Genomic DNA, 26502 nt, shown 5'->3' on the forward strand with positions numbered 1-26502 from the left:
AAAACATTCTTTTAAACTGAGGCGACACTTCCTGATCTTTCTCAAAGACGTGAACCTCAACTGATTTATGTGTTACATCCTCTGGCTGCACCTCCATTACCGTGGCGAAACATTGGGACTGAATGCATAACGTTAACTTAATGTGAAAGCTGGATGGTTGGATTGATCACTTTCATCAGTCACCTTCTCTGAATTATGAAGGAAGCCTACGTGAATGTAGATGCTATCCGGTCATTAAAAACGAGGTAGAGTTTGGCCATGACTTCAACTTTGGAAGAAAATGCAACATGATGGATGCAGACTTAGTTTGTGATATCAATCAACAGATGCAATCTATTATTTCTGGCATTGTTAATAGATGAAGTAAGTAAGTAAACTGACAAAGTAAGCGTAAGAGAAAAAAACGTGTATTTTCACATTGCGCTCCAGTAAACAGACAGAAGGTTCAGGCTTCAGGCCATAGCACCTTATGACTGCATATTTCTATATAATGGCCCTGTAAACGCATCTAGCCTGTAGTTATGCCATACCCTCCTGATTTAAACTGTACACAACAGATGTGGAAAAACACACTTTTCGTAATGTTGATATAAACAAAGCCTGAGGCTACGTGACTGAACCGAAGATTAAAACAAGCACACACTGACAGGTACCAGACAGCCAATAAACACAAAGCACAGGAGTCACAAATCCCTTTAAACACGATCAGATTGACCAGGTCTTCAATTCAATTTGAGTCTCTCCATACTGTTTTGGGGTTTTTCAGAATTTTGTATGAAAATGCAATATTGTACCTGAGATGATAAACAGATTCCTAAAAAAACACAAGTTGGATGGATGTCTGATTAAAAACAGTACAAAACACAGCGGTAATTCAAAATACATCAACAGTGACACTGACCTTAAAATTAAAGAAAGCATTAGGTGTAATACTACAATCTAGCAAAAAAAAAGCCATATAAATATAGTTGGAGGTTGAAAACAGCCTTGACCAAATGTCCAAAGAAGAGGAGAGTTGGTCGATGAAAACCAAACCACCGACCTTCTTTAGGTGCAGTTTCATCTGAACAGTTAGCTAAATTCTAAGGAACTGCACTTTCTGAACTTCTGTATCTGTTCTATCAAAGAACAAGTCAACAAGTCAATTCAGTCAATGGCTGGATGATTTTAAGATACTGAAAAACGTAATTAGAAAGTCGGTAGTAAATATTTTAATTTCAACACATAAACCCAAATTTATATATATCTATATCTATTGCTATTACTATACTTAAAGTAATGATCTGGTTTTACCCGATTTAACGTATTGGTATTTTTTTTCAAATCATTATTTACCCTCTAAATGTATTTCAAACACTTGGATGAATGAATCTCATCATATAAAGCTTAATTAGTTCAATGTCATTTCAGCAATTGGTCCATGCGTTTTAGTCCCCGGATTAGTGGGATTCTGCATATTGCAGACCTTCGGCCATCGTCCATTATGACGTATTTTACTGTTGTTTGATAGAGAAGCCAACTTCATCAAAAGGCCATAACAAAGTTGTGTTTCTCATGTTGATGGAGTTAAAGGAACAGAACAGGCTAGCAGCCATTACTGACACATATCGGATGTGATAACTGTCACACATGAATGTGTGAGGAGCAATGGCACCTGCATTTCACAAGCCCATGGGTGATGTTACTGGATCACACTTTCTTTTGAATGATGCAAGTGACTTTCAGATATGACAAAGGGCAGTGCACTGGATGGACTGAAACCCTTAAATCTGAACTTTTACACAGGTACACATACAGACACGCTAAGATGGCTGCATGCATTTCTTGACGGTTCTAGGGCTTTTAAGGCTTTTGAGAGCAAGTTTGGCATTTAAAAACCCTCAGAAGCTTGGAGCATGTTTTTTAGGGACCTTCAAGCTACTACATGCCGCTGAAATTGTTACAAATGGGATTGTTTGTGACAACTGGCATTCATCTCAAAAAAAACTAGAAATCTTTGACCCCAACACTTCAGAGGCGGAGATGTGTAGTCTCTGGCCATCTGATCCATACCAGACCAGGCTCATGGCTACAGCCAATATGGACACATTGATATCAGAGATATGACCAGAGGTGATGACTCAATGGGTAAGACTGGAGGTGAGGTTTAGCTCTTGCATAATCATCCTGGTTCCCAGCAGTAGCTAACCAGCAGCCCATTTACAAACAGGCAGAGGTAACAATATGTATTTTCAGTCATTTTGTGTGTGCATGTGAAATTTTGTCGAAGGTATCATTGATTGGAGAGATAACCCAGCCGTCGGCAGAGGATCTCAAATATCTCAGCAATGCAGAGGAGTATGGTGATTCCGGTGAATGTGTACATGGCACTGAGGAAGATGGTTTTCTCAAAATGTTCAGGCACCATGCAATTAGTCACATTAAAGGTCTTTTCCAAAGAACTGGCATCACATGTGAACAGAGGATGAACCTGGGAAAAACAAAGAGGCACGTGAGACAGTGTGTCACAACATCTCAGCACTGACTGTTCCCTGTGGTTCATTTTGCCGTGATTGATACAGTAAGTGGCTTTGCAATATCGCTCAAATAAATTCTCAGTCTTGTCACCGGGGATTGGGCTACAAACTTGACTGGTACTGGAATTTGATACCCAATCCCATTGAGTGCATTGAATTTAAATATTGTCAAGAGCTAAATTCTACTTAATATATCACTGGAGAGGCATAGAAGCAAAGCTGTGGCATGCACAACAGACAGACCTGGAAGCCAAAGAGGTGGCTTTGTAGCCAGAAGGCGATGACCTCCAAGATGATGCGTAGCAGAACAGAGATGATGTAGTAGACGGTGTAGGTGGTTCGTTCGAGGATCTCCTCCTGGTCGATGTTCTTACAGGCTGCATAGAGGTGGAACACCGCACCAGGAAACAGCACTGTAACCAGCTGCAACGCCCAAAATACCTAAAGCAGAGGAGGGCCAGAGCAGGGAAATCAGCAAGGGGGACCAAAGATGTAAGAAGAAGGGAGAGTAGAGGAAGAATACTGTGGTGATAGGGGAACTAACGAAGGCAGGGAGGCCGAGCAGGTAGAGAGCGAGAAAGAAAGACCTGTTACTCTGCACAGTGGGATTAAATTGCCCATCCAGGTGTTGCAGGTGAAAAGTGTGGCTGATGTAAGTCAGGCTGAAACCCCTGTGGAGTCCAGTTTCTGAATACTTTCAATTGTTCTGAATTGTATTTTCTACCCAGATGATGAACTACTGTGCCAATCTTTGTGATTGTCCATTGCTCTGGCTTGATTGGCACAATTAGACTGACACTTTTCCTGATTGCACTTTTATATCAAAGGTCTAAAATAGATGTAAGAGTGCTTAGTTCAGTGATACCTGTGGTGTTATAGGTCTGAACTGGTTGTAGCAAAACAGGTTGAGTTCTCGGCGGTCAGGGTCACAGCTGAAGTGCAGTGCCTCATTCCCATACACGGCGAAGCCAAGAACGCCCAGGAAGAACATCCGCACCGAGCCGAAAAACAAGGTGTGGAACTGGCCTATCACCGTCGGAGGCCTGAGCTGAAGACACAGAGTGTATATGTAGTCATTCAAAATTTGCTATGCATACCCACAAATACCACAATTTACACACACCAATAAATCAAGCATGTATACAAATAGACATGAGCATACAGACAAACAAAGGTATTTAGGTTGTATGTATGCACAAAAACATATACTGTATGATGTGTACAAACACGTGTTCACAAATTCATGGAATAGGCATATACAACACACACACAAACACACACAAAACCTGAGGAGACAAAGAGCAAGTACACCTTTTGTGAGGCAGAAAAAAAAAAAGTTGCAGCTGTGAGGCCCTGAGCTCTGAAGACTCATACAAAACCCTTTCAATTAAACACTTTCCCAAGTTCTGTTTATCTACTCTGGAGGATGTTTGCCAGAAGCAAGCATTCACAGCATTCACACAAATCAAAGAGTCCTTTGGGTTCCATATATTATACTCTGCCAAAGGAGAAGTAAGTAAAAGGAGGTGGATTACAAGCTTAGAACAGATAAGAGGGTTGGAACGTGCTGTCTAAACAGATCAAGTTAGGATCACGAAACAAAAACACTAAAATCCCGAGAATCAACCTTATATGACTACTTACGCATCCTTCATAGAAGTTTTTGATGTAGTTTAAAGACATATTTTCATTATATTGTCATTCGCTGGCTGTTTCCAGGACTTTTCTAAGCCCTCATGGCCGGTTTGCTGTCGGCACCAGTGGAAGGTCACCGACGGCAAATATCCAAATTAACCTCTCTATCTCATACACACACACACACACACACACTACCCCACCCCCTCTCTCCTGAAATTCCATGTCAATGCATATTTTTGCCTTTTATCTTCCCATCAATTGACCCACTCAGTCAAAAAAAAAGCACAACAACAGAGAGAGGGGCCTCGGAGGGCATGTGCTCCCTGTGTTATAATCCCTATTGAACTATGTCAGCGGAAACAAGAAAACAACCTCCCCGATGCACACAATGCAGAGAGAGAAATGACAAACATGCAACATAACACAATGCAATAGCTGCTCCTAATTAGGTAAAGAAAAGCAACAGCTCACCTAGATCTAAGAGCATGTTTAGTCTTAAAAAAAACGCAATGTTTTGAACACTCTCCACCCAAGCATTAACTTTCTACATGTGTAATACTTACTTGATATTAATAATAGATTCTTATTTCTGACATACCGAGAGTTCACTTTTTGGGGGGAGGTGGATTTAAAGCACCTCTTTGCAATAAATGGGAACGTGGCTAAATGTGTATTTGTGGGGTAAAGGAATTAAGAGTGATGACAACACACCCTGCATTGCAAATATTTCTAGAAGAGCACTCATGGAGCTGCTGCTGTCCCAAACGCAGATCCTTTGGCCACCAACACAGAAAGAAAAGTCAAACTCAAAACGTCAAAACTGGACAAGTAGTGAAGTAAAATTGAAGACTACACACCAACCGTAATCCAGGCGGCGTGTTGTTCATTCCCCCCTCTTTTTTTCCACTCAGTGTCTATAAACTCCACGCCAGCCGCGGGACCTTACGGCACAGAGACCAGGGACAAGCCAGACTGAATTAAGTAACATCATTGCCGCGTATACCTTTCAAAATAAAACAAGGAGCGATTGAGAGGAAGCGATAACTGAGCTGACGATCAATCTTTATGAATTCATGTGAGATTAGCAGACATGTCGACCGTGTTTTAGTTTATAATAACATTAAAAAGAGATATAGAAAGACTATGATTGATACATTTCAATATTCAAAATAAATGAAAAATGCATTTAACCATGAGATGTGTATGTGTGCAGTACAAGAGCAGGCAAACAAGCTATGAATATTAAAATACAAAGTTATTACTGGAATGCATTTGGAATGTGAAAATGTTGATTGTATTAATTTTAAATCAAAATGTTAACCTTACAACAATTAAACAATAAAAAGTTTCCTTACAGATTAATTTGATGTTCCCTATGTTTTAGTGGGCGAGGGGGGTGAAAATCCACACTGCTGTCGTGTCATTGAGCAAGACACTGACCATTTCTGGCAATGCAGAAGAAAGATAAGAACTCGGTAGGGTAATGTAATAAAATCTTGACCCAATGGCAGTAGTTATCCGGGGCTCTTACTTTGTAGGTCTGACCACAAAGTATCCGGTCTTTGCGGTACTCACCCTGTTGAGTTTGGCACGTTATTGATGGAGACCATGGCTCCATCAATGACGCAGACTTCGTGCGTAAAAGCGCAGTAGCTTCGACTCTGAAGGAGAAGAAGTAATGAATGACTGAGATTTGTCAGCGTCTTAATACGAGTGTGAGACGAAAAGCCTCACATATTACACAAAAGTCAATAAAGAAAACTCATCTAAAAGGCTCATTTTATAAGGGAAGACACGTGATCAGTGAGTGGTGTCACGTTAGTGAGGTCTATCAATATTTACATGTATTTATTTGTTTACGGTAGTTTAATTCAGCTTGATAAATCCATATAAACTAATTTGCTTTCAAAGCTTCCAGGTTAAAGCAACGTGGCAGCAGATAGCTGCTGACTTTTTTCAGGATCTTTATTCAACATAAACGTAGGCTCCAAAATTAATTAATTAATTAAATAACCAGTGTTACCTCTGAAAAAGACAGATAAAGCCCAAGGACAAATGTGAATCAAATCAAATCAAGTTCTTTTCAATAACCAGTTCGAATAAGGCCATGCTCTCATTAAATTTGAATATCCTTTGAAATAGATGCACTGTGACAAATTGCTGTAAAAACAGCCAAATTCTGCAAGACGACAGCATCATGCTGTTAACCATTAATACAGTATTGCCAGAAACATTGAGGATATCAGAAGCAAATGGCCTTACCTCTTCAATCAAAAGTGCTTTGATGCTCATTTTGAGCTTCTTACAGACCTTAATGTGCTGCGTCTCCTGGAGCTTGCCAAGGAAGAATGTGGGACAGCGATCATACAATACTGCCGGCAAACCTATACCAACAAAGAAGTCCAGGGTGTCCTCTCCCAGGGTGAGGGTGCTGAAGTAGCACATCATGTACATGTACAGTAGCAGCAAAAGGCCACCTGTACCCTTGAATTCATTAAAAGGTGGGGCTTGTCCAGTGATGTTGATTTCCTCTCTTTCCCTTTTTCATACTACTGTGTTTTACAGGCGCGTCATTGGAATTAATCCAGAAGGCGGGACAAAGTCCAGGCGAGGCAAGATCATCTCCAAGAAGACTGGGAGAGTCGTCCAGAACCAGTCTCTCACAATCAATCCCCATGTCTCCACTCTTCTGAAGAACCTCATAGACTTTGAGTGGAATTACATATAGTGAGAGCTCTATCCCAGTCCCATCATATCAACACAGCCAACACAAACCAATATAAATACCAGCTTTTTTGAGGTTTTCACACCAAAAACAAAACATAATTCAAGACATTTTGTAAAAGCACAGCAGCCCTTTCTCTCTATTAGCAGTTTGACTTTGTTTACCTTCAGATTTTACCGCTACAGCCACACACCAATGATAGTAAAAACTCTTGGTGTGCAGAAAGTAGCATGATTGTGTTTGAGCCTTGAAGGTAACATGAGCATTAAATGATACGGAAAATAAATCCATACAAAGTAAACTGCTGGGTTTTAGGTGTATTTCATAAAAAAAGCATTCTGGTGTTTGTAGCAGATAAGCACATAAATTCATTTTACCAGTGCTGCACACATTTAAGCCTCTTGTGTGTAAAATCTCATCACCTGCCTGCTTCGTTTAACTTCAATCAGTCAAGGTTTTGCGCATGTTAATGTAATTCTTTACAAAGACACCAACATCTCACATCAATGCACTATAGAGAACATTGAATGCTTTGTGACCTGAGTCAATAACTTACTCATTTATCACATTAACCCCTTCCAGTCACCATTAGGCATTTCTACACTGTGGGCCCAGAAATGTGGAGCTACTTCACATAAGCGGATTTAGAAGTTATCTTGGCAACAGGGCCGGTCCAAAGCTTTTTCTACCCCCAAGCAAGGGCACACAAACCTTTTTACAAATAACCCTGCATTGTCCAAATATGCACAGCAACACTTACCTATACTAAGAAGTAAAACACTAACTTAATAAAGCCTAAACACTGATTCTGTACAGTATAGGTAGGTATAGGTATGAATGCAAACATTGCTAAAGAAACAGGGACCTCAAAATTTATACAAATGTGTTATTGATGTGAAAATAAATCCCTTTTGTTAAATCCCAGGCTTTGCTTTGTTAAATGCTGCCCACCTTAATGATGCTGTAGGGATGTAGTCCCTGTTGGTTATGTTAGTTATGATAATGACCCTGAGGTGCTTCAAAGTGTCTCACACAGCAACTTTAACTGGAGTGTATTTGTACAACTTTACTTTTAGACTAAAGTGAGCAGCTCTACTGGCAGAGCACAATCATGTGAACACTCGAGGATGACGGCTGACGTCACAGATGATAGAGCAGAATAGAAAATTGAGATTAAATATGGGCCTCTCTCTCTCTCTCACACACACACACACGCACACAATCACACATATCCATTACTTCACACTTTCTCATTCATTCCTCTTCCTCTCTTTCGCCTCCTTTATCTCCCCCCTCACTTGTATGCACACACACGCACATTCTCACCTTCCCTCTTTTGCCCCTCCTCTCACTTTCACACACAATCTGTTGTAACATGCATCAATGCACAGGATTGATATAAAAACTATAGCTGATCAATTCAAAAATAGCCTGTTCAGATCTACAATCTATGTCATAGCTCTATGTGAAATATGCATTGGCAATTTATTAGCATTCTACACAAGCTGTTCTTCTAGTCTCTCGCTCTCTCCATCCTTTGTCCACTCAACATACAAGCAAATCAAATATTGAGGTATCAATCACATTCACACAATCACATGACACGTTGTTGTTTTTGTGTGCCTTGTTTCGTCTTTTATTCAGATCACTTAATTGAGATTTCATGATTAGAATTCACGAGCCAATTCTATCTATAACGCCGATCAATCTATTTATCCTCGTTTGCTTCTCTCTCGCTCTCTCTCCCTTTCTCTCGCGCTCTCTCTCTCTCACACACACATGCACACAGAGAGAGAGAGAGAGAGAGAGATACGGGGAGAGGTAGAGAGAGGGAGATTGCTCGTGTAATGAAGTGCCTCCTTGCCTTTACACGCGTCAGTCGCCTCTCGCCCTTCTCACACACAGTCAGTCAGTCAGTCAGTCAGTCAGACAGACAGAAAGTGAGCCAGTTCTTTAAAAGAAAGTTTCCTTCCTCACTCTGCAGCAGGTTGTTCTGAAGTATAAGATCTCCTGCTGTCATTGCGCCTTTTTGCGCACGGAGCTTTCCGTTGCGCATCCAAGCAGCGCAAACCTGTCACCCCGTGTAGTTGCAGTCATTACTGGAGCGTCCTCAGAAGATATCCCAGCACAAGAAGGCGCAACCCGGCGATGGACGACGAGTTCCTCTCCAACTTGTCCCCGGCTCTCGCTGGAGACGCCGAGGCGCTTCACCCAAACTCTACCGAGGAGCCGGACTGGTGGGAGGCGTCGGACAGCGGGGAGACGGTCCACTTAATCGTGCGCTGCGTCATGACCTCGGTGTACATTCTGATCATCACAGTGGGTCTACTGGGTAACATCACCCTGGTGAAGATCTTCATCACCAACAGCGCCATGCGGAGCGTGCCCAACATCTTCATCTCCAGCCTGGCGGCGGGAGACCTGCTGCTGCTGGTCACCTGCGTGCCCGTTGACGCATTCCGCTACTTCTCCGAGGAGTGGGTGTTCGGCGAGGCGGCGTGCAAACTCATACCCGTCATCCAGCTCACTTCGGTCGGCGTGTCAGTGTTCACTCTCACGGCGCTCAGCGCGGACAGGTAAGCTGCTGTGAGAGCAAATCAACTGTTTAAGAAACTCTTTAACTTCCCATATTATCCCCACAGTGAAACATGTGGCATCCATAGGACATTTTCATAGGGATATGAATGTAAGTGGCACTATTGCTGTTAGTCCAAGCTTGTCATGTGTGATCACTATGACTTCAAAAACACACAATCCTTATTATAATACATCTTTCTATTTTAGCACTAGTTTCTCTTGATTCCACTCCAGGGGCAGTGACAGTGTGGATTTATCTGAATGGTTTGAATGTGATGTGAACGCCTCCCTCCTCCTTTCACATCATTTATGTATGTAAGATCTTGTGAGTTCTTATTGTGCTATATGTATTCCTCTTAATATTCACCCAAAAACTTTTTGTTTGGAAATGCAAACCGTATCTGTACAAAATGGACATTGATCGGTCACAGGAATTACTGCCAGCGCTCTCTGGCTCTTAGTTTAATCATGCTGATGAATTGAGTTGAAGCTCATTACACTGTTGTGACTCACTATAATTCATTTAGGATAAAAGGATCACCCAAATGGCCAGGATGTGAGAACGTAATGCCTCCCTTTCTAACTGTGCAAAAGTATTAAGAGACATCTAATTAGGATGAGATATTAATTTCTAGAACACATATGGGGGTCTGGATCCAGGGCTATTTTAAGCTTTAAGCTGGCAGCTCAGTGTTCAATCTGGGATCAATTTGTGATTTATTTCCGACTGGAGACTCTGAACATACTCTGCAACATAATTAAACCCTTTTTAGATGATTTGTGGTGAGGCATTGAATAGTGCATTACTGTCTGAATGAAGGGGAAGGCTTTATTGAAGAAGAGTACAAAAATAAAGGAAAGGGAAAACTAAAAGGAACAGCTAGACTACAAACATGAAAGATTGCAATTATTGGACAATTATTATAATAATTATGTTGTGATTATGTGCGTACATGCTCAGCACTGCCTACAAAGATTAAAATAAGGGATGCTTTTCAGTTAATATTGCAGTTATGTGTGTATACAATGCTGGAGGGAATTTAACCCAGTTTTCTTTGTCCGTCCCTAAAACTAATCACCACAGCTGATGTAACATCACGGCTTGAGACCGAGCAGGTTTTCAGAAAAGCCCTGAATAAAGCCGAGCAGGTAGATAATCACTGAACACTGGCCTTTAGTTTGTCCATCTTGTGCATCTCATGGAGTCTTGCATGTGTCTGGATCAAATGAATGCGGCTGCTTTGTGAAGAAGAGACACACATAAATACATACACACATGCAGAGATATTACCTCTATCCATTTATTCCAGCCCTTGCACGTTGTTTGTGTCAGGTTTAGAAATTATCAATCAACCAGTGTAAGGAATGACATCAGTGACCTCATGGGAAATTGTGTCGAATGTGTGTGTGTGGGTAGTGAGAGAGAGAGCTTATGTAACATTATGAATGAGAGAGGAGGGAATGATAGTGAGTAGCCCTTTGTCCTGGTTAACATTAAGAGAATCCTTTTCCCTAGATGATACGCAATATATATGTACTTTTGTGCAATATAATAAACCCACAAATTCATCCATTAACATATCTAAATTCTAGATGCAAAGGTACAGGGTTTGGATGTAGATGATGGAGTAGATTCTGTAAAGGGATCACTTGGGGACAGGTGTTACCTTCTTGTCCTGGAACTCATCTTCATCCAGGCGAATCGAACAATTTTTATGAATCAAATAAAGTTCATTAAATCTAATCGTTCAGGGTTAATTCCTCATGGCGCCAGTGGTCTGACTCGAGCTGCTACAGGTGCGGCTCATTAGGCTAATTAACACAATGATTAATGATGAGTCGCACCTGACTGGATGGAGGGAGAGGCTTCTTAAACTCTCTGCTGATTAGATCAGAGAGGGAAGGGGTGGGGCTTAAAGAGAGTTTTCAGCAGCAGTGGTAGTACCAGAAAGAAGAAGACAAGTAGCAATGGTGCTAACATTTCATTCATATTCATTCATATCATTTTTTTACTGGTACTGGTACTTTACTGTAGCACTACTGATTTGTGAATTTATACGCACGGTTATCTTCATGGCTTTTCAGGTTTCACAGGAAGCAACAAGTCACTGTGAAACGGAGGATTAACAGGTTGTGAGTTCTTCCTGTTTCCTTGATTTCTGAGTCAAAGCAGCTCAGGTGGAGGATGCATTGCTCCACATGCATTTCCTCCCTTTTCTGATACTTCTTCCCGATCGCCTGATGGTGGAATGTAAATGGAATAAAATAAGGCACAAACTGACTAATCCTACATCCCAAATGACACTCTCTAATAAATGATGAACAAACTACTCAAAGGAATCAATCACTGTTCTGGTTTAGCTCAGGAAGCTCTTTATCTCTCTTCAACACAGTCTTGTAAAAACATGAAGAGCATCCTGTGTATCACTGCAACACACCGGGGTTAATGCATTTGGTTGAACGGTTCAAGGAAAAGCTGGTCACTTAAACGCAGAAGCCACCCCCATGAATGTCAGCACCTCTTCACTGTGACAAATATGCCGGCCAGAATAGATGGCATCATGTCGTCCTTGGTTGTTGCTGTCTTTGTTTACAGCACTGAGTGTAATTCTAACTAAATATCTGAAATGTTGAGTAACTGACCGAGGTCATACAGCTAAATTCCAGTATGATCCTGTTGAGCTGACTCCTATAACCTTCTGGTGAAACTCTGCAAGATTATATGTAGCACACAAGAGGGGGAAAAAAATGAAAATGCCAGATTCCTGTTGCGTTTGGGGAAGTAAACTAGATCTGACAGCTTTATCTCCCTCTGGACTGATGCTGGTTGCAGTAAGGAGACTTCAGTTTGCCCGCATCATCTGCAAACCAGAAAAAACACTGTATTATTCAACAAAATGCCAACGTGGTGCTCGAAAGAATGTCAAACAGCAGCACAAGTAATCTTTGCTGATCATATAATTGAAGCTCAAAAGTAGCCTGTCATTACAATTAAGGAATATCCCAACATCTCGAAACTGTACTTAAGCACACTGAAATGGTTCTTTTGATATATTACATAATAAAAAGGAAGAGAAAGTGACTTTATCATCATACATTATGATAATCCACTGAAGTGACAGATACACAAAGCCTTCAGAATCACAATGTGGCAGCCTTGGGGTTCTCACACAGGCATATATGTTTAACCCCAGAACAAAACAAGACCATCTGATTGTCTGACACATTTCACAAACACAACATAATCCAACAGCCTTCATCTATCAATTGAGCTCTAGGACTCTCACACTTCCTGGCCCCAGAGTCTTCATTCAGTCATGAGTCATGCTTCAAATTAAATTGACTCTAGGGCATATTAATTCTTAAAAATGAATATTTCCATTTTGCAAAAATGACTTCTACTTTTCATGTGCTACATTTAGTTTCATTACATTCTGTCATTTCCCTCCAGGCTTGATATCCAATGTTGGTATGGAATATTTAACAAAATGAAGGCCTACTATACTAAAAGAATTCATGAACCTTCCTGTCTGTACATTGTGAAATTAACTCTGCTGCTCACTTGAAGGCAAATTTGGCACTTGTGCAGCCAAACGGATGAGTAGTTACCATAGCTACCAGTCTAGTGCTGCCCTGACATGTTGGCAAAGAAAAGGAATTGCCTTTGAACCACAGACAGGGACCTTGGTGATACAAACCTGGGGCGCGAGTCGTGAATGAACCTGATCTTCACAAGCCGAGAGTGAATAGTGGCAGTGGAGCTGTTTTGCCATGAATAGTTGAGATTTGCTCAACTTCCTTCTGATTTTGTTTAAGGTGTAGAAGATCTCTCCTGAAATTAGTTTTGGATTGAAGCGGTAACAACACCACAACAAATTACACCCAAAGACAACAGAACATGGAAATCATAGCCCACCTCTCACCTCCTCCCCTCGTGACCTTTCTCAGTCATCACCCTTTGTATCTCATCATCGTCATTAATCTGTCCTCTGTTGTTACAAGCGTTGTTCCCTAGAAAAGTTCATTCACGTCAGGAGATTTGATGACATAAAAGCTGCTCATAAGCGGAGCAGCTTTCATATCATCTTGTTTTCACTTTTCTTTGTCGAGATGAAAATTGCTCACTTTCCCCTTCAGCCTCTATTCTTCTTCATGCTAATTCATCAATCATGAAAATTCAATAGCAAGCGCTGAGAAGTTGGACCAAATTTTGTTTGAAAAAGCCCAAAAAAATGTTGAAGTATAGGATTTTAATGACAGAAGGCTTTTGGATCACTGGGTGAGTTGATTGCTTTTTGGTGCTGCTCTTTGACCGCTGTGGTGCTGTGGCTGCTCAGGTCCATTACTGTTCTGGTGGCAAAGCATCGAGGACTATTATGGGAGCGGCATCTTTGCAAAATGGAGTTCTTTAACTCTGAAAATGCCTTCAAGTCACACTGAAAATTGCCTCAAGAAATGGTCAGCTTTGGTCGTAAAAGTATCTATCTTTTGATGATCTGCTTGAGGGGATTGTTATGATTTGATTGATATAAAAAGGTCAAAGTTTCTGCCCGATGCTAATGCGTGATATACAGAAGCACGTAGTATATTACGGAAATGACATGAAATACAGGTATACATCTATATCTATTAAAACCTTTGAGACTACTTTTGCTGCTAGTTACTGAATTAGCATGATTGATTTTTGATTATATTATCTTATATATTTAGGCACTAGTGGCATTTCACAGTAGTAATATGAAAGGTCCCAATATTGTTTTGACTCGCATGCTCGAGGCTGAAGTGATTGATGTTTCTGTTGACTACAGGGCGCTAATGCAAATTGAGTGTGTGGTTGTGGCACTAAATGTTTCCATTGAACATTTGTTATTGATCATTACTTTAGGAGACCGACAACAACAATCTGGTTGTGGGTTTGTGTTGTGTGGTGCATCATCATGACAGGAAGTGATTGGGGCTCATAAGCTCCAATCACATCTTTGTGCTAATTATCCATTATGGTCATTATGATTATTAAGGTCCTTCAGGCAAGTCAGGAGCCGTTACAGGATCTTAAGTGGCCTTTAGTCTCGTTAGCGGCTCATTACGGGCCGTCAGGGTCACACAAACACACACAGCCGGATAGCTGCCTACAGCTGTGTGATCAGGAAATGAGTTTTCCATTCAAAAGCTGATATCACAGCCTTTCTAATGGACGAAGTTGCCTGTTTGTAAACAACCTGCCTTGCTAAGTGTGAATATGAAACCCACGGGTGCCTGTGCTGCTTTCACCCCCGCCACAAAACCAACATGCGAGGAAGGACGCGGATATTAAAAAACGCTTTATTCAGAGGTCACCGGTTTGTTCCCTATAACAGCTGATTAGACACGCGTGAAGCCAGAACCTGCTCAATCAGAAGACCCGTCCAAGAAAAACGTGCTTTAAGTCAAGAGGGGTACAGCAACAATCAACGCAGAAGTCTGGTACTGTTGGTGACAGTGGGGAAAAGAATAACGACTCCTTTTTATCTGAAGAGCCTTATCTCAATGTTGAATGTGAAATGTGAAAAGTGAAGATTAGAGAGCATCGCAACTGTGGAATAACAATGTCAAGTTTGATAAAGCTCAGGTAGAGTTACTGTGATTAACGGGAACCTTTGTGCTCAGATTGAATGCTAATGTTGCAGGGGCAAATTGAGTGAACTCACAAGACAAGACAAATTTAGTCCTGGTTTGTTTGGCCTTGGCACAGGCACAGTTTGTCCTCTACTGAGTCCCATTCGTGTTGCCTAGATATTGTCTGTCCTTTGCCAAAAACCTTTACACTAGTGTGGCCTTTATAAAGATATTTTTTTATTTATCACCAGATTTGCCTTCTTACTGCATACATACTGTATTCACCAGTCTCATCCTCTTAAGTACGCTCACCTGCCCAAAATGTGTTTATCAAATTTACTGTTTGGCATAAAGCATAAAAGTTTACAGTATCTGTATGACACGAACAAACCAATAAATCATTACATCAATAAAACACAAGGTAGCATATCTTTCATGTTGCGCAAAGAGTTACAACAAATGTAAGATTTATGGATAAGAGTGTGTGACACTTTCTGCTATGGAGCCCATAAATGAATCATTCTGCAGCCACAGTGTTGTGGCTGTACACTTGTTTGTGGCCTGATCCATCCTGTCCCCACCCCCCACCCCCCGTCGACCTCAATAACATACAGCGAGGAGAAGAGAACAAATGTCTCCTGTCACTAAAATAAAAAAAAAGAAGAAGGTCACATTTGCAGCAGAGTGGTCTGTCCATGTCGGTTTCCCTGTGACCTGGAGAGATCAAACTGTAATCTCACAGCACACAAATCCATTCCGTACAGGCCACAATGATTTAAATCTCTTACAAACCGCTTATTCTGAGTCTGGGCTGTTTATTCTTTATTCAAGTGGTTGTGAAATATTTTGTACCACATCAACAAGAAGCCGCCGAGTCAAATGATCTTCTGCAGAAATTTCCAGTGAACCACCAGTGGTACAAACTCCACACTCTACCAATAGAAACAGAGCTCTTCAAATTCTGGTTATATCTCTTTGTTTGTCAGGTACAAGGCCATAGTGAACCCGATGGACATCCAGACGTCCAGCGCTGTCTTCTGGACATGTCTCAAAGCCGTTTCGATCTGGCTGTTGTCAGTCCTGCTAGCCGTGCCCGAGGCCATTTTCTCAGAAGTTGTGGCCATGCCGGTAAGAACATTACAACTTTACATAAGATGACAACAATGACAGTAGTTCACCTACTACGTTTAACCAAAAGTCTCAAAGCCTCAAAGATTTGGCACACAGCGGCACAGCTAGTGTTTGTGTTCTCAGCTGCTGTAGTGTGATTAAGCTTCATTCTGCCTAAATGCCTGGTGTTCATCACTTAGTTTTGAAGGCTCATCACTGCTAATACTACACACAGCAGCTGTAAAATGTGTTACAGGCCATTCATGAATGACAATTGGTTCAATTTTATCTCTTCTCTTCTCTCCTCTTCTCTCCTCTCCTCTACCCACTCCTCTCCTCTCTCCTCTCCTCTCCTCTCCTCTCCTCAGGAAAGTGGTAATGTCACATTTGTGAACTGTGTACCGTACCCGATGTCCAATCAGATGCATCCAAAGATCCACTCAGTGATGATTTTCCTGGTCTACTTCCTGATCCCTCTGGCCATCATCTCTGTATATTACTACCACATTGCACGCACACTCATCAAGAGTGCCCACGACATGCCGGGGGAAATCAGCGAACACACCAAAAGACAGGTGAACAACGCCCAAGGGATGAATGAGTGAATGAATGAGCTAACAGAGTAATTCCACCATGGCAACAACAACAACACCTAGTGACCTAGTTCAACACAGAACAAAATCTCAGGTAGCACTTGAAATCCTAGAAACCTCATAAAATGTCCCTAGCAACCATGTATCATCACTATGTCATTCATCTCAAATCCGCCTGGCAACCACCCTGAACACCACACCCCCTAGTAAGTGTTATTTACATCAGCCAAGGTTGTGAAAGGAAAACACTAACGTTGGTGATTGACAGGGCAATAAAGTCACCGACCACCATCTGCAAATGAAGCATTTCCGTCATGTCCCTGTGTTATTAATGGCTTTAGTCTTCTTAGCCCGATAGAGTACCGCTTTGCAAATTTTGCTTAGTCATCATTTTCTACATTCACATACATGACGCTATGGACAGGCAGCATGCACCTCAACACACATGGCCCAACACAGATTGTATGAATGATTACAACAGTGAATCCGTCGGAGAGCAAGAACAACAACATAACCACCTTATGGCCCATTACTCACTCAACAGTAAACAGCCCTGAGGTCTTGTTTAACATGGCTCCAAGTGGACCCGATGCTTTTTGCACCCCCACCTCACACCTCCGCGGCTTTAAGAGGCTCTGGTGAACATTTAAGCCATCCGAGGGGTTAAGCAGAGTACTATGTCCGTCAGGATGACAGTTCATGCTGGCCTGAGCTTCACAGATGGAGAGAAAACATCTGTCGGAGGAAGAAATTGAATTGTTAAAAGCCAAATGGTTCCAAGTTAAATGTGGCATGTGTGATCAATGGCATTTATTGATCTGGAAAGGTCACCCAAAGACTATTTAACAACTCAGGATTAAAGCCTGCTAACACTCAGATAATTAAATAGGCATATATTCACAAATTAAACATGTTATTTTATTACTATTGACATAAAGTATATCTTCATTCTGAATATACATACTTACTATGCTATTATGTGGTGCAAAATGACAGATTAAGTCTACAGTGAGACTACATACTAGTTATTTACTGCAGGTATATGCAGTTAGTTGCTGTACTTGTGTCAGTAAATGGTTGTACGTCACCGCAGTATTACAGGACTGATTGTATCATTGTTGTATTATCTATTGTCTAGTTTTGTGTACAGCCCATTAACTTGAGGTGTTTCATGTAAAAGGCCCTCAACGAATGAGTCCTCTTATAACCGCTACTGTTTGGAGAGGACTCGTCCTCGACACAAATCACGTAAGCGAGCCTGCGTGCTGAAAGTCTGGCTCTGCAGGTCCAGGCAGGTCATTGTGCTGCAGCAGGTGACCTGGCTAATGTCAGGTTTAATGGAGAGTCCAACAAACAGTGAATCAACTCTGATGCCGCAACCTTTACACAAGGTGAGCACGAGCACCGGAGAGAGGCAAAGCGAAAAACACACAAAGCTCTCTAGGGCCGGCAGAGAGTTACTGAGTGAATTTGTTTGATCTATTTCTGATCTATTTTGATTTTAATGCAGAATTAGAGGTTCGAGCAGCTGTTTTTCAGCAAATATGCTTTTATTCAATCATCGCTGCAAGCAACCTGTCCGGCACAAAATTGCCGTGCCTGTGTTTATCTGCCTTCTCCTGCCAGCTTGTGTCTGGATGTGGCTCTCCTTTTTTCCTCATTTCCCCTCTCATGCCCACCAGCCAATCGGTTCCCAGCTCCATACACCTGATCCCTATTCCCTCATTTGTCTCCCGTCATTACCTCATAAACCAGTCTGTTTTCCCTCGTTCCAGATCCTCTTGTGAGTTTCATGTGGTCCTGTTTGCTTGTATGTTCTTCCCCATGTGAGTTATTGGCTGTTCTTCTAAGTCTTTTTTATCTTGTGTGCTCCCCCTTTGTGTTGCCCTACCTTGGAACTTAAGTTTACAATAAAGACTGTTCCTTATCCACGGCTTTTGTGTGCATTGGAGTCTTCACCCTTGCACGTCCGTGTTGTAGTTCCGTGACTGAAAATGAAGTAGCAGCAGGTGAGGTAATAGGAGTATAAAGACACGTATTGTATGTGTGTCAGGAGTTGGTGAAGTTACATTCCTCAGATTGACACAAATATGACCAGTGGGTTGATCATGTTGCTCTGAGTCTGCTACATATGAGCACCTTTTGTCATGGCATTAAAAATTATCTATTGCAGTCAGGTTTTTGTTATATATTTTACAAGACAAGCGGCAATGGCATATTCATACTTTCTCAAATTCTAATATAGACTTTTTTAAAGATCATAGCATTGGGATGGCATTTACCTAAAGAAATAAGGTGTTTTAAAATGTGACCTTTTTTAAAGTCTCTGCATATATTGTACTATTCATCTTAAGTCTAATGTCCAACGATCATTTTACTTTGATGAACCAACCCAATTTCTCTTAGAAGTAAAATGTAATGCTGAATGAAATCATCTAAATTCAATGCTGTCCCAAACTTATGTACACAAAGTGCTGACTGACTTGCAACTCGCATTTCCCCACAGTTTGTTGTCTGCTTTGGGAGGTGTTGGGGATTTCCTGTTGAGTGCTTTGGTTTCTGTATTATTCTTATTTGATGTTGCTGTAAGCCAGAATGAGCCTGAGAGAGAGTGTGAGTCATGGCGACCTGCCAAATCGATGCCTGAATGGCTTTCACTTAGTGTCCTCCTGCACCAAAAACACACACAGATTTAGGCAGTTTGGACACATGCCTGCCAGGGGAATTGTTATGTAGAATTCAGAGCTGTCATTCAGCTGTCATTAAGAATGCTATTGTAATGGTACAAGTCTAAAAGCTGCCATCAGTGGCGTATCAGTAATGACACATTTACAGAAAAAGCTCATTAGTGTTGTGTTTTTCATAATCAGCCCTTACGGCATGTTAAAGTCATTACAAATAATTACACTTATATGGTCAATCAACATCTTGAATAATGTAATAATAATAATATAACTATTCCAACTAGTTACTTAGCCTACCATGAGATGTCATTTTACTAATTTCTGTTTTTCAGTTTATCCTACTTTGGTAGCATGATGGTGCTACTTCAAGTTATTAATAATACCAATGCTAATAATACAAATGCCATCAATAAACAGGATGGGAGTGGCTAAAATTGATTGAAATACGTTAACAAAAACATTTCTACCTCCATCACTAATATTTCATGCTGTTTTAAAACGTTTCTTTATGCCTTTGTTGTCACAGTAGCGCCCTGAAATCCCCACTGTGTTGATTAGAGAAGTAAACGTACATTGATCTGAAGGTTTAGTGGCACCGTTGGGTGCAGTAAGAAAATGAGGTAGTGAACCATTAACATTCAGCCAAGGTGCAGTTAGATTGATCAAAATGAAAAGTTCAATTCCCAGCATCACGCCTGGTTTATTCTAGAGTAGCTTCACTTTTTTTGAAGTTTGTAGAATTCTATGTAAAAACTCGTTTCATTCTTCCCTGTTCTGTTCTGCCACTTGTGACACTGAAAGCTAATATGAATGTGTGCAGGAGTTGACAGGAGGTTGACTTGCAGACAACGTCTCAACCTGTCAATCAGCTTTAGAAACTTTAGAAATATAGTTGACAAAAATAATGATACATTTCTAACGTTTCAATACTTCTGAAACTACTTCTGAAGTTCTGAACCCTTGCCAACGACTGCTCTTTCTAACTTCTAACTGCTCTGCTGCCACTATTACTGTGTAAAATACCACACGCCAGACAGATCAAATATATGATTAAGTTGTCCTGAGGTTTGGCTGCATATTTTCTTTCTTCACCAGTTTTCTCAATGGCAAACTGGGACCAAGATCACATTCATTGAACAGGATGTCACGGCTTCATGATTAACTTGGTATTTTTCATGTATTTGTGCAGCAAAAGTGTTGGACAATTTATAGTTGTTTTGTTCATATCAATGGAGATAAACGTGAGTGCTCTCTCTCTCTCTCTTTTCACAGGCAAAGTTCATGTCGAATGATGACATTTGTCAGTATTCTGAAACAGAAAAAGTTTTTCTTGCCATATGTTTACATGTGTGTACACTCACGCGTACGCGTGTGCGTGCGCGCGCGCACACACACACACACACACACACACACACACACACACACACACACACTCACACACACAGGAGCTGTAATGTATTTCTTATCTCTGACAACACAATAAATGCTGCTTCCAGATAAGTGCTCCTGCTCGCCATTGTAGCGGCAGCGGTTTGCAGTTAATGTAGTAATTGGCTCCAAACCTCTGTAGATCTGATCCTACAGGATAGTCTGCAGCTGCTTGCCTGTGTTTGCGTGTGTGTGTGTGTGTGTGTGTGCATCTGTGTTTGCAGAAAGTACTGAAAGCTCTGAAGCGCAAATCCCATTTAATGATACACTGATAGTACGGCTCCCCACATGAGGCCAGAGATGTATTGAAGTGCGACTAGAAGAATTAGAGGACACACATGTTGTGAAAGAGATGGGCCGGAGCACAGACCTATGAAAAGAGGGAGAGAAAGGGCAGAAATGAAAAGGTGGTTCTCATATTCATCTGTTTGTAATAAGAGTCAGGATTAATAAGCCTCCATGAGGTCACGATGAGTGATGGGGATCATGTCAGAGGCATTTTGAAGGACTGAGAAAGGCCGACTGCTCTCATCAATCTGTGAGGTCCTGTAAGTCATACTTCAATGGAGAAATACCACATTATATCGCAAAAGAGAGAAATGCTACCACAACCACTGGCAGCAAATCAGAGCAAATGCAAAGACGCATAGAGACGACCCCCCTGACCCTAAAATCACCTCAATGTTAAGACGCAAATCGATGACACTGCTGAAACGCGAATGGAATAAGTTTGGGATATGATCAAAATTGCTTTCAAAGTCTTCCAATGGAAACGCGCTCCCACATCCTGTTTGATCGCCAACATTCCTGTCGCTTGGTCCAATGAACTCCTACGCATTACGCCCTCCAGAGGCCAAAAGCTGAGCTACGTGCCAAAGGCTTCAAAAGGCCTGGGTGTCCCACGTTAGGAGAAAAATGGGGGTAAACTTCAAAACAAAATCGTTTTTCAACATAAAAAACGAGAAATGTTCTTACAAGCAGCTGTAGAGGAATCGTCTACTCTCCAACATATCAATGAGAGTTCTGTGATTGAAGGGCTTTGTTGTATGTGGACTTGTGGGATTTTGCTTATTAAAACTTTGATGCATCACTTGTAAACCCACATCCTTGGTTAGCCTCCACTTAAGCCTTTAATGAGTAAGACACAAAGTGATGCAAAACGTCTTAACACCATTTAGGTCTGTTCTTGAAAGGCTAATTTAGTTCAAGTTTCAGCCTGATTACATCTTGTTTCATTTGGAAATAAATGTGATTCGTGTTCGGAGCACTTCAAAATAATCTACACTGACGGGTAGAGTCTTAAAAATAAGACTTTTAAGACTCTCCCTCTGGCTTTAAATCAGAAGGTTAGAAGGTCTGAGGTGTTTGACTTTTATAGCGTCTGTTGTACACAGAGAAGCACTTTGAAAAACACAGCTGACATTTTTCCACGTGCAAAAATCCCTCCGTGCAGAGGATGAGTGGCAGAACTAACCTTTTTCATATGTCTCTTACCATCTCTAAGTAGTCGCTTAACAAGGTCAGATCCCTTGTAGAGTCTTGTAAATGTAATGCATTTTCTATATAAACACAGTTGTTCCCTCCTTCTGCACATCTCACTCTCGGATTTCCGCGAGATGCTTTTGCCGTGCATGGTGGGTAACCCCGCTGGAAATCAAGCCTAGTCTCCGTTCAAGCAGTATACATGTTTTTTCCTAGTAAGTAGAGATGCAACTGCTTAAAGTCGCAAATGTTCCTCTCCTGCGTCGTGCCCGCTGACAGATTAGGGAACAAATCCTGAGCCGTTCCCAACCTCCCCTATTTTATGGCTTCTTACCTCTGAACATTTTTCACCTGTTTAATTTTCTCAAACCAAGTAAAATAAAATAAAAATGCCAGTGCAGTGTGGTGATGTGATTTCAACCAGCCTTGTGGGAAAAAGCAGAATAAGGCAAAGAGACAGTTTTGGAAATTGTACTGCACTTAAATGAAAATCTATTTCAATCGTGAAAGCTGCTAAATTTTTTCTCGATTTCAATACAATTTTGGAATATAAACCAAGATCATTTCATTCAAATCGTATCTTACTGCTGGAAGAATATAAATGAAACTGAACTCTTAGCAGATAAGTGCTCAGCATCCATTTAAATCAGTATTGTAATTAAATGCATCATTACACTCCTAAAATGTTGTCAACAATATCCTCGTGTGTGTGTTGGCCTGTGCTGCTCACCTGCTGTTTGTCATTCTCATCGTCTGTTTCCTCTTCCTCTCTGCAGATGGAGACCAGGAAGCGTCTGGCTAAGATAGTGCTGGTGTTCGTGGGCCTGTTCGCCCTCTGCTGGTTCCCCAACCACGTGCTCTACATGTACCGCTCCTTCCACTACCACCTGACCGATCTGTCTCTGGCCCACTTAGTCATCACCCTGCTGGCCAGAGTCCTCAGCTTCTCTTCCTCGTGTGTCAACCCGTTCGCCCTCTATCTGCTCAGCGAGAGTTTCCGCCGGCACTTCAACAGGTCTGCCACACATCTGCACTTCGCTTATTATTTCACTACAAGATATGGCCGTCTAATCTACTCATTTTGTCTGCTTTTGATGCCCGACTGCCACATTTTATGATGTCAACCTGTCTCCAATAAGACCTCACTTGCTTCATGAATTTGCTAGAAAATGTCAATAACTTGAAACGACGCAGAATAAAGTGGATCACTGGATTTGATCAATAGACAAAAATGTTAATGAGACTGTTTTTTGACTGGTCACAGAGTCAAGAATGAATAAAGTTGCTGATGTTAAGGCACAGGTCATGGAACTTACTCGTATGTTAGATGAATCAAAGTCCTTGAAACGGCTGCACACGTCCAGAACTCCAAAAACCGACTGAGCAAAGGACGAAAGGATTACATCTCATTTTCAAACTGTGAAGTGAATCCGAAACCTCACAGCAAAGCCAAGTAATCAAAGCAGATGCTCTACACTTCTGTTCGAGTGCCCCAAATCCCACTTAACACCCCGCAGTGAATCGTTCCTCTGCCATAGTTTGATGGAAATTCTCAAAATTTCACATTAAAAAAACAGTCTGGCACAATCCTGCCCTAAACAGCAACCAAGGGACGGGCTTTGTGCTTTCATTTGGGCCACATTTGCAAGGGAAGCCTGACACCTCAGTAGCAAGAGAGAATCTATTGAGAGAATATGTGCCTGTGGGAGGCAATTATACGGCTGACTTCTGACTTATTTCTCATTACACAAAAGTCGATTTCACAGAAGTTATACAGCTGGTCAAAGTGTGAAGATTTCCATGAAGCACAGCCAGCAAGTCTTGTAACTACGGGAAACCTAACAATCCTAATTGTTATTCTTTGCGGTATTATGTAAAAATATGACATGACAAATGACACAGTAACTCAATTTTCTTATTGTAACAGCTGCAAGATGACCTCAGAGCTTTGGCTATCATTTAAGTTGCATAATAAAAGTCTGCTGTCTGGATCGATCGAGATATTTTACCGTCTTTTTATGGTGTTACAGGAGATTGAGAGACTTTGGAATAAATGTTTGACAAATGAGTAATGGGCTTGGCTGAGGTTGGTTACACAAGCAAGAACTGATTGACTGATTTGAACAAAATCTGAGGTACGATGTGTACAATCTAATATTCTAACAATGTACTCGTTGTGGTTCTTTCCTCTCCTCCAGCCAGCTACGATGCGGCCAAGGCACCCGCCCTAAACGCCAGGCCAGCTACTTGCAGAGTACCTCCCACATCCGCCTTACCTCCATCAAGAAAACCATGCCCACCGCAGCCGTCACCGCTCCTGCTGCCAATGGGAATTCCAACAGACAGGAAGTGGCTCTGTGAAACATACGCAGAGGAAAATCATCACATTTTTGGCTTCGCTTAATCCCAGGAGTACTGCAACTTGCGGCGGGAACTACGCAAGGTTTGACGCAGGAAAATCAATGGGCTGGAGCAGATACAGGGGAGACCAAACTCTGCAGGGCCTCGCAACAGTCCAATGATTTGACTGCCCACGTCAAATCATACCATAAATCGTTTCCATCCTCATGTTTGCCTTCAGGTAAAAAAAAAAAGTGCCTCTGAGAAATACGACATCAGCTTTCCTCAGCCACACCTCTCCGGATTGATCGCTCATTGAAAGATGATAAAGTAAAAAGTCAGTAAAGATCAGGAGTGGGCCGATCCGTGAGGTGGTGGAGTCTATACTGGTTAAGGAGTCCAGAGCTGAGGAGACTGAGAATCATGTTTACAGTTCCCACACTAGCATGGCTGCTGTGATCGCTTGTTTCCCCCCCCCATCGTGCTACGTTGCTGGATCGCTTCATCGCCGCCTTTTCAGCTGTTTTGTTTGGGATGCTGTATCGATCCACAGAGGGGGGACGTTTTGCTCATCTCTCTGCCGTCTGCCTCAGACACAGTGCGGTGTCCCCAGAGAGGTGAGACAGTCAATGCCCGGCCCAAGGACATTTGCGATAAGCGCGTGGGATCGTTGCAAGATGTCGTGCGCTCTACAGATACGGGACACCTCTACGGATTCAGAAATGAATGGAATGCAGTTAACGGCAGTTGAATGCTACCTGAAGCTTTGTATACCAAAATATTTCCTAGCATTGAGGAAAAAAAAATCCAAATTGATCGATTAGGAAATGTTGACTTTGTGGATCTGCTGCTATCTGTGTCTACCAGGCATCACCCTCTTATGGCTCCTGTGTGGGATGTGTTCCTGCTGGTTTGGAGAGCAGCTACAGGCTTTATCATCCTTTCATGTTGCGCAGGTATAAACTACAAAAACAAACAAAAAACTCCAATAAAGGCACCTCAAGTTTCCCACCATAACATTTAACTTTAAGTTGTTTTGTGCTTTTGAGACGATGTCTGTGCAAATCCAACCTTTTTCTGTGAAATTATGGAAGCCTCCTCTACCGCTCTTCCTCGTTGTTCACGCGAGCTGCGAAGCTGAGGGTTTGACGCCTGTGGGGGGGGGACTTTCTCTGCGCGAGGACAGTAACTATCTTCTGTGTACTGTGCTGTAGCTTTTCCTGTCCCTTTCATTTGCCCCAAGCCATTTCGTGGACAATCCCGGGAGTCCCCTTTATCATGTTTTTTTTCTTTTTCTTTTTCATAGCAATCATCAAAAAGCATTCTGGGTCCAGTCAGGATTTAGATTTGCTTCATTAGAAGATACAAAGAGTCGCTTTAACCACAAAGGACAAAATCTCTGGGAATACTGCTGGAACAAGACTTCCTCCTTTTCAGAAGAGCCGATAAAGAAGTGAGCACAGCGTACAGGGGGGTGCAAGGTGGACACAGTTTAGCATCCATAAGATCACGCTTTGTGGACGCTTTGTGTTGCTGCACAGACATTTACTCCAAACAAAACACCTTACAGGAAGATTTTGCTGTGATGTACTTTTTGAATGCATTTTGACGTTTTCTCTTCTTTAATATGCAATTTGTTTCATGTATGTTTCGATGTCAAGCATGCCTCACTGCCCCTCCTCTCCCCCTGCCCCGTGTTGGGGATAACTGCTCGTATCGCACAAACAAGTACAGTCCAGTCCATTGTTGCAGCTTTCCGCCCACTTTACTTTGTTGGAACGTTGCACGCCATTAACTCTCCAGACGATCAGACA

At 41.8% G+C, this 26502-nt stretch overlaps 2 protein-coding genes across 2 annotated transcripts; one reads left to right on the forward strand and one right to left on the reverse strand.

Moving 5' to 3' along the window:
• Positions 1–2272: 2272 nt before the first annotated feature.
• On the reverse strand, positions 2273–4199 carry gje1a (gap junction protein epsilon 1a). The gene is made up of 4 exons (XM_076154877.1): positions 4161–4199; positions 3382–3564; positions 2760–2957; positions 2273–2470 (listed from the first exon to the last, which is right to left on the reverse strand). The coding sequence occupies exons 1-4, from the start codon at positions 4197–4199 to the stop codon at positions 2273–2275; spliced, it is 618 nt and encodes a 205-aa protein (XP_076010992.1).
• Positions 4200–9027: 4828 nt separating this feature from the next.
• On the forward strand, positions 9028–24709 carry nmbr (neuromedin B receptor). Its single transcript, XM_076155113.1, has 5 exons — positions 9028–9455; positions 16038–16179; positions 16530–16736; positions 23125–23363; positions 24547–24709. The coding sequence occupies exons 1-5, from the start codon at positions 9028–9030 to the stop codon at positions 24707–24709; spliced, it is 1179 nt and encodes a 392-aa protein (XP_076011228.1).
• The last annotated feature ends 1793 nt before the right edge of the window (positions 24710–26502 follow it).

This window comes from Genypterus blacodes, unplaced genomic scaffold (genome assembly GCF_046128005.1).
Source record: "Genypterus blacodes isolate CSIRO-AG114 ecotype Tasmania unplaced genomic scaffold, CSIRO-AGI_Gbla_v1 ptg000064l_1, whole genome shotgun sequence".
NCBI classification, from domain to species: domain Eukaryota; kingdom Metazoa; phylum Chordata; class Actinopteri; order Ophidiiformes; family Ophidiidae; genus Genypterus; species Genypterus blacodes.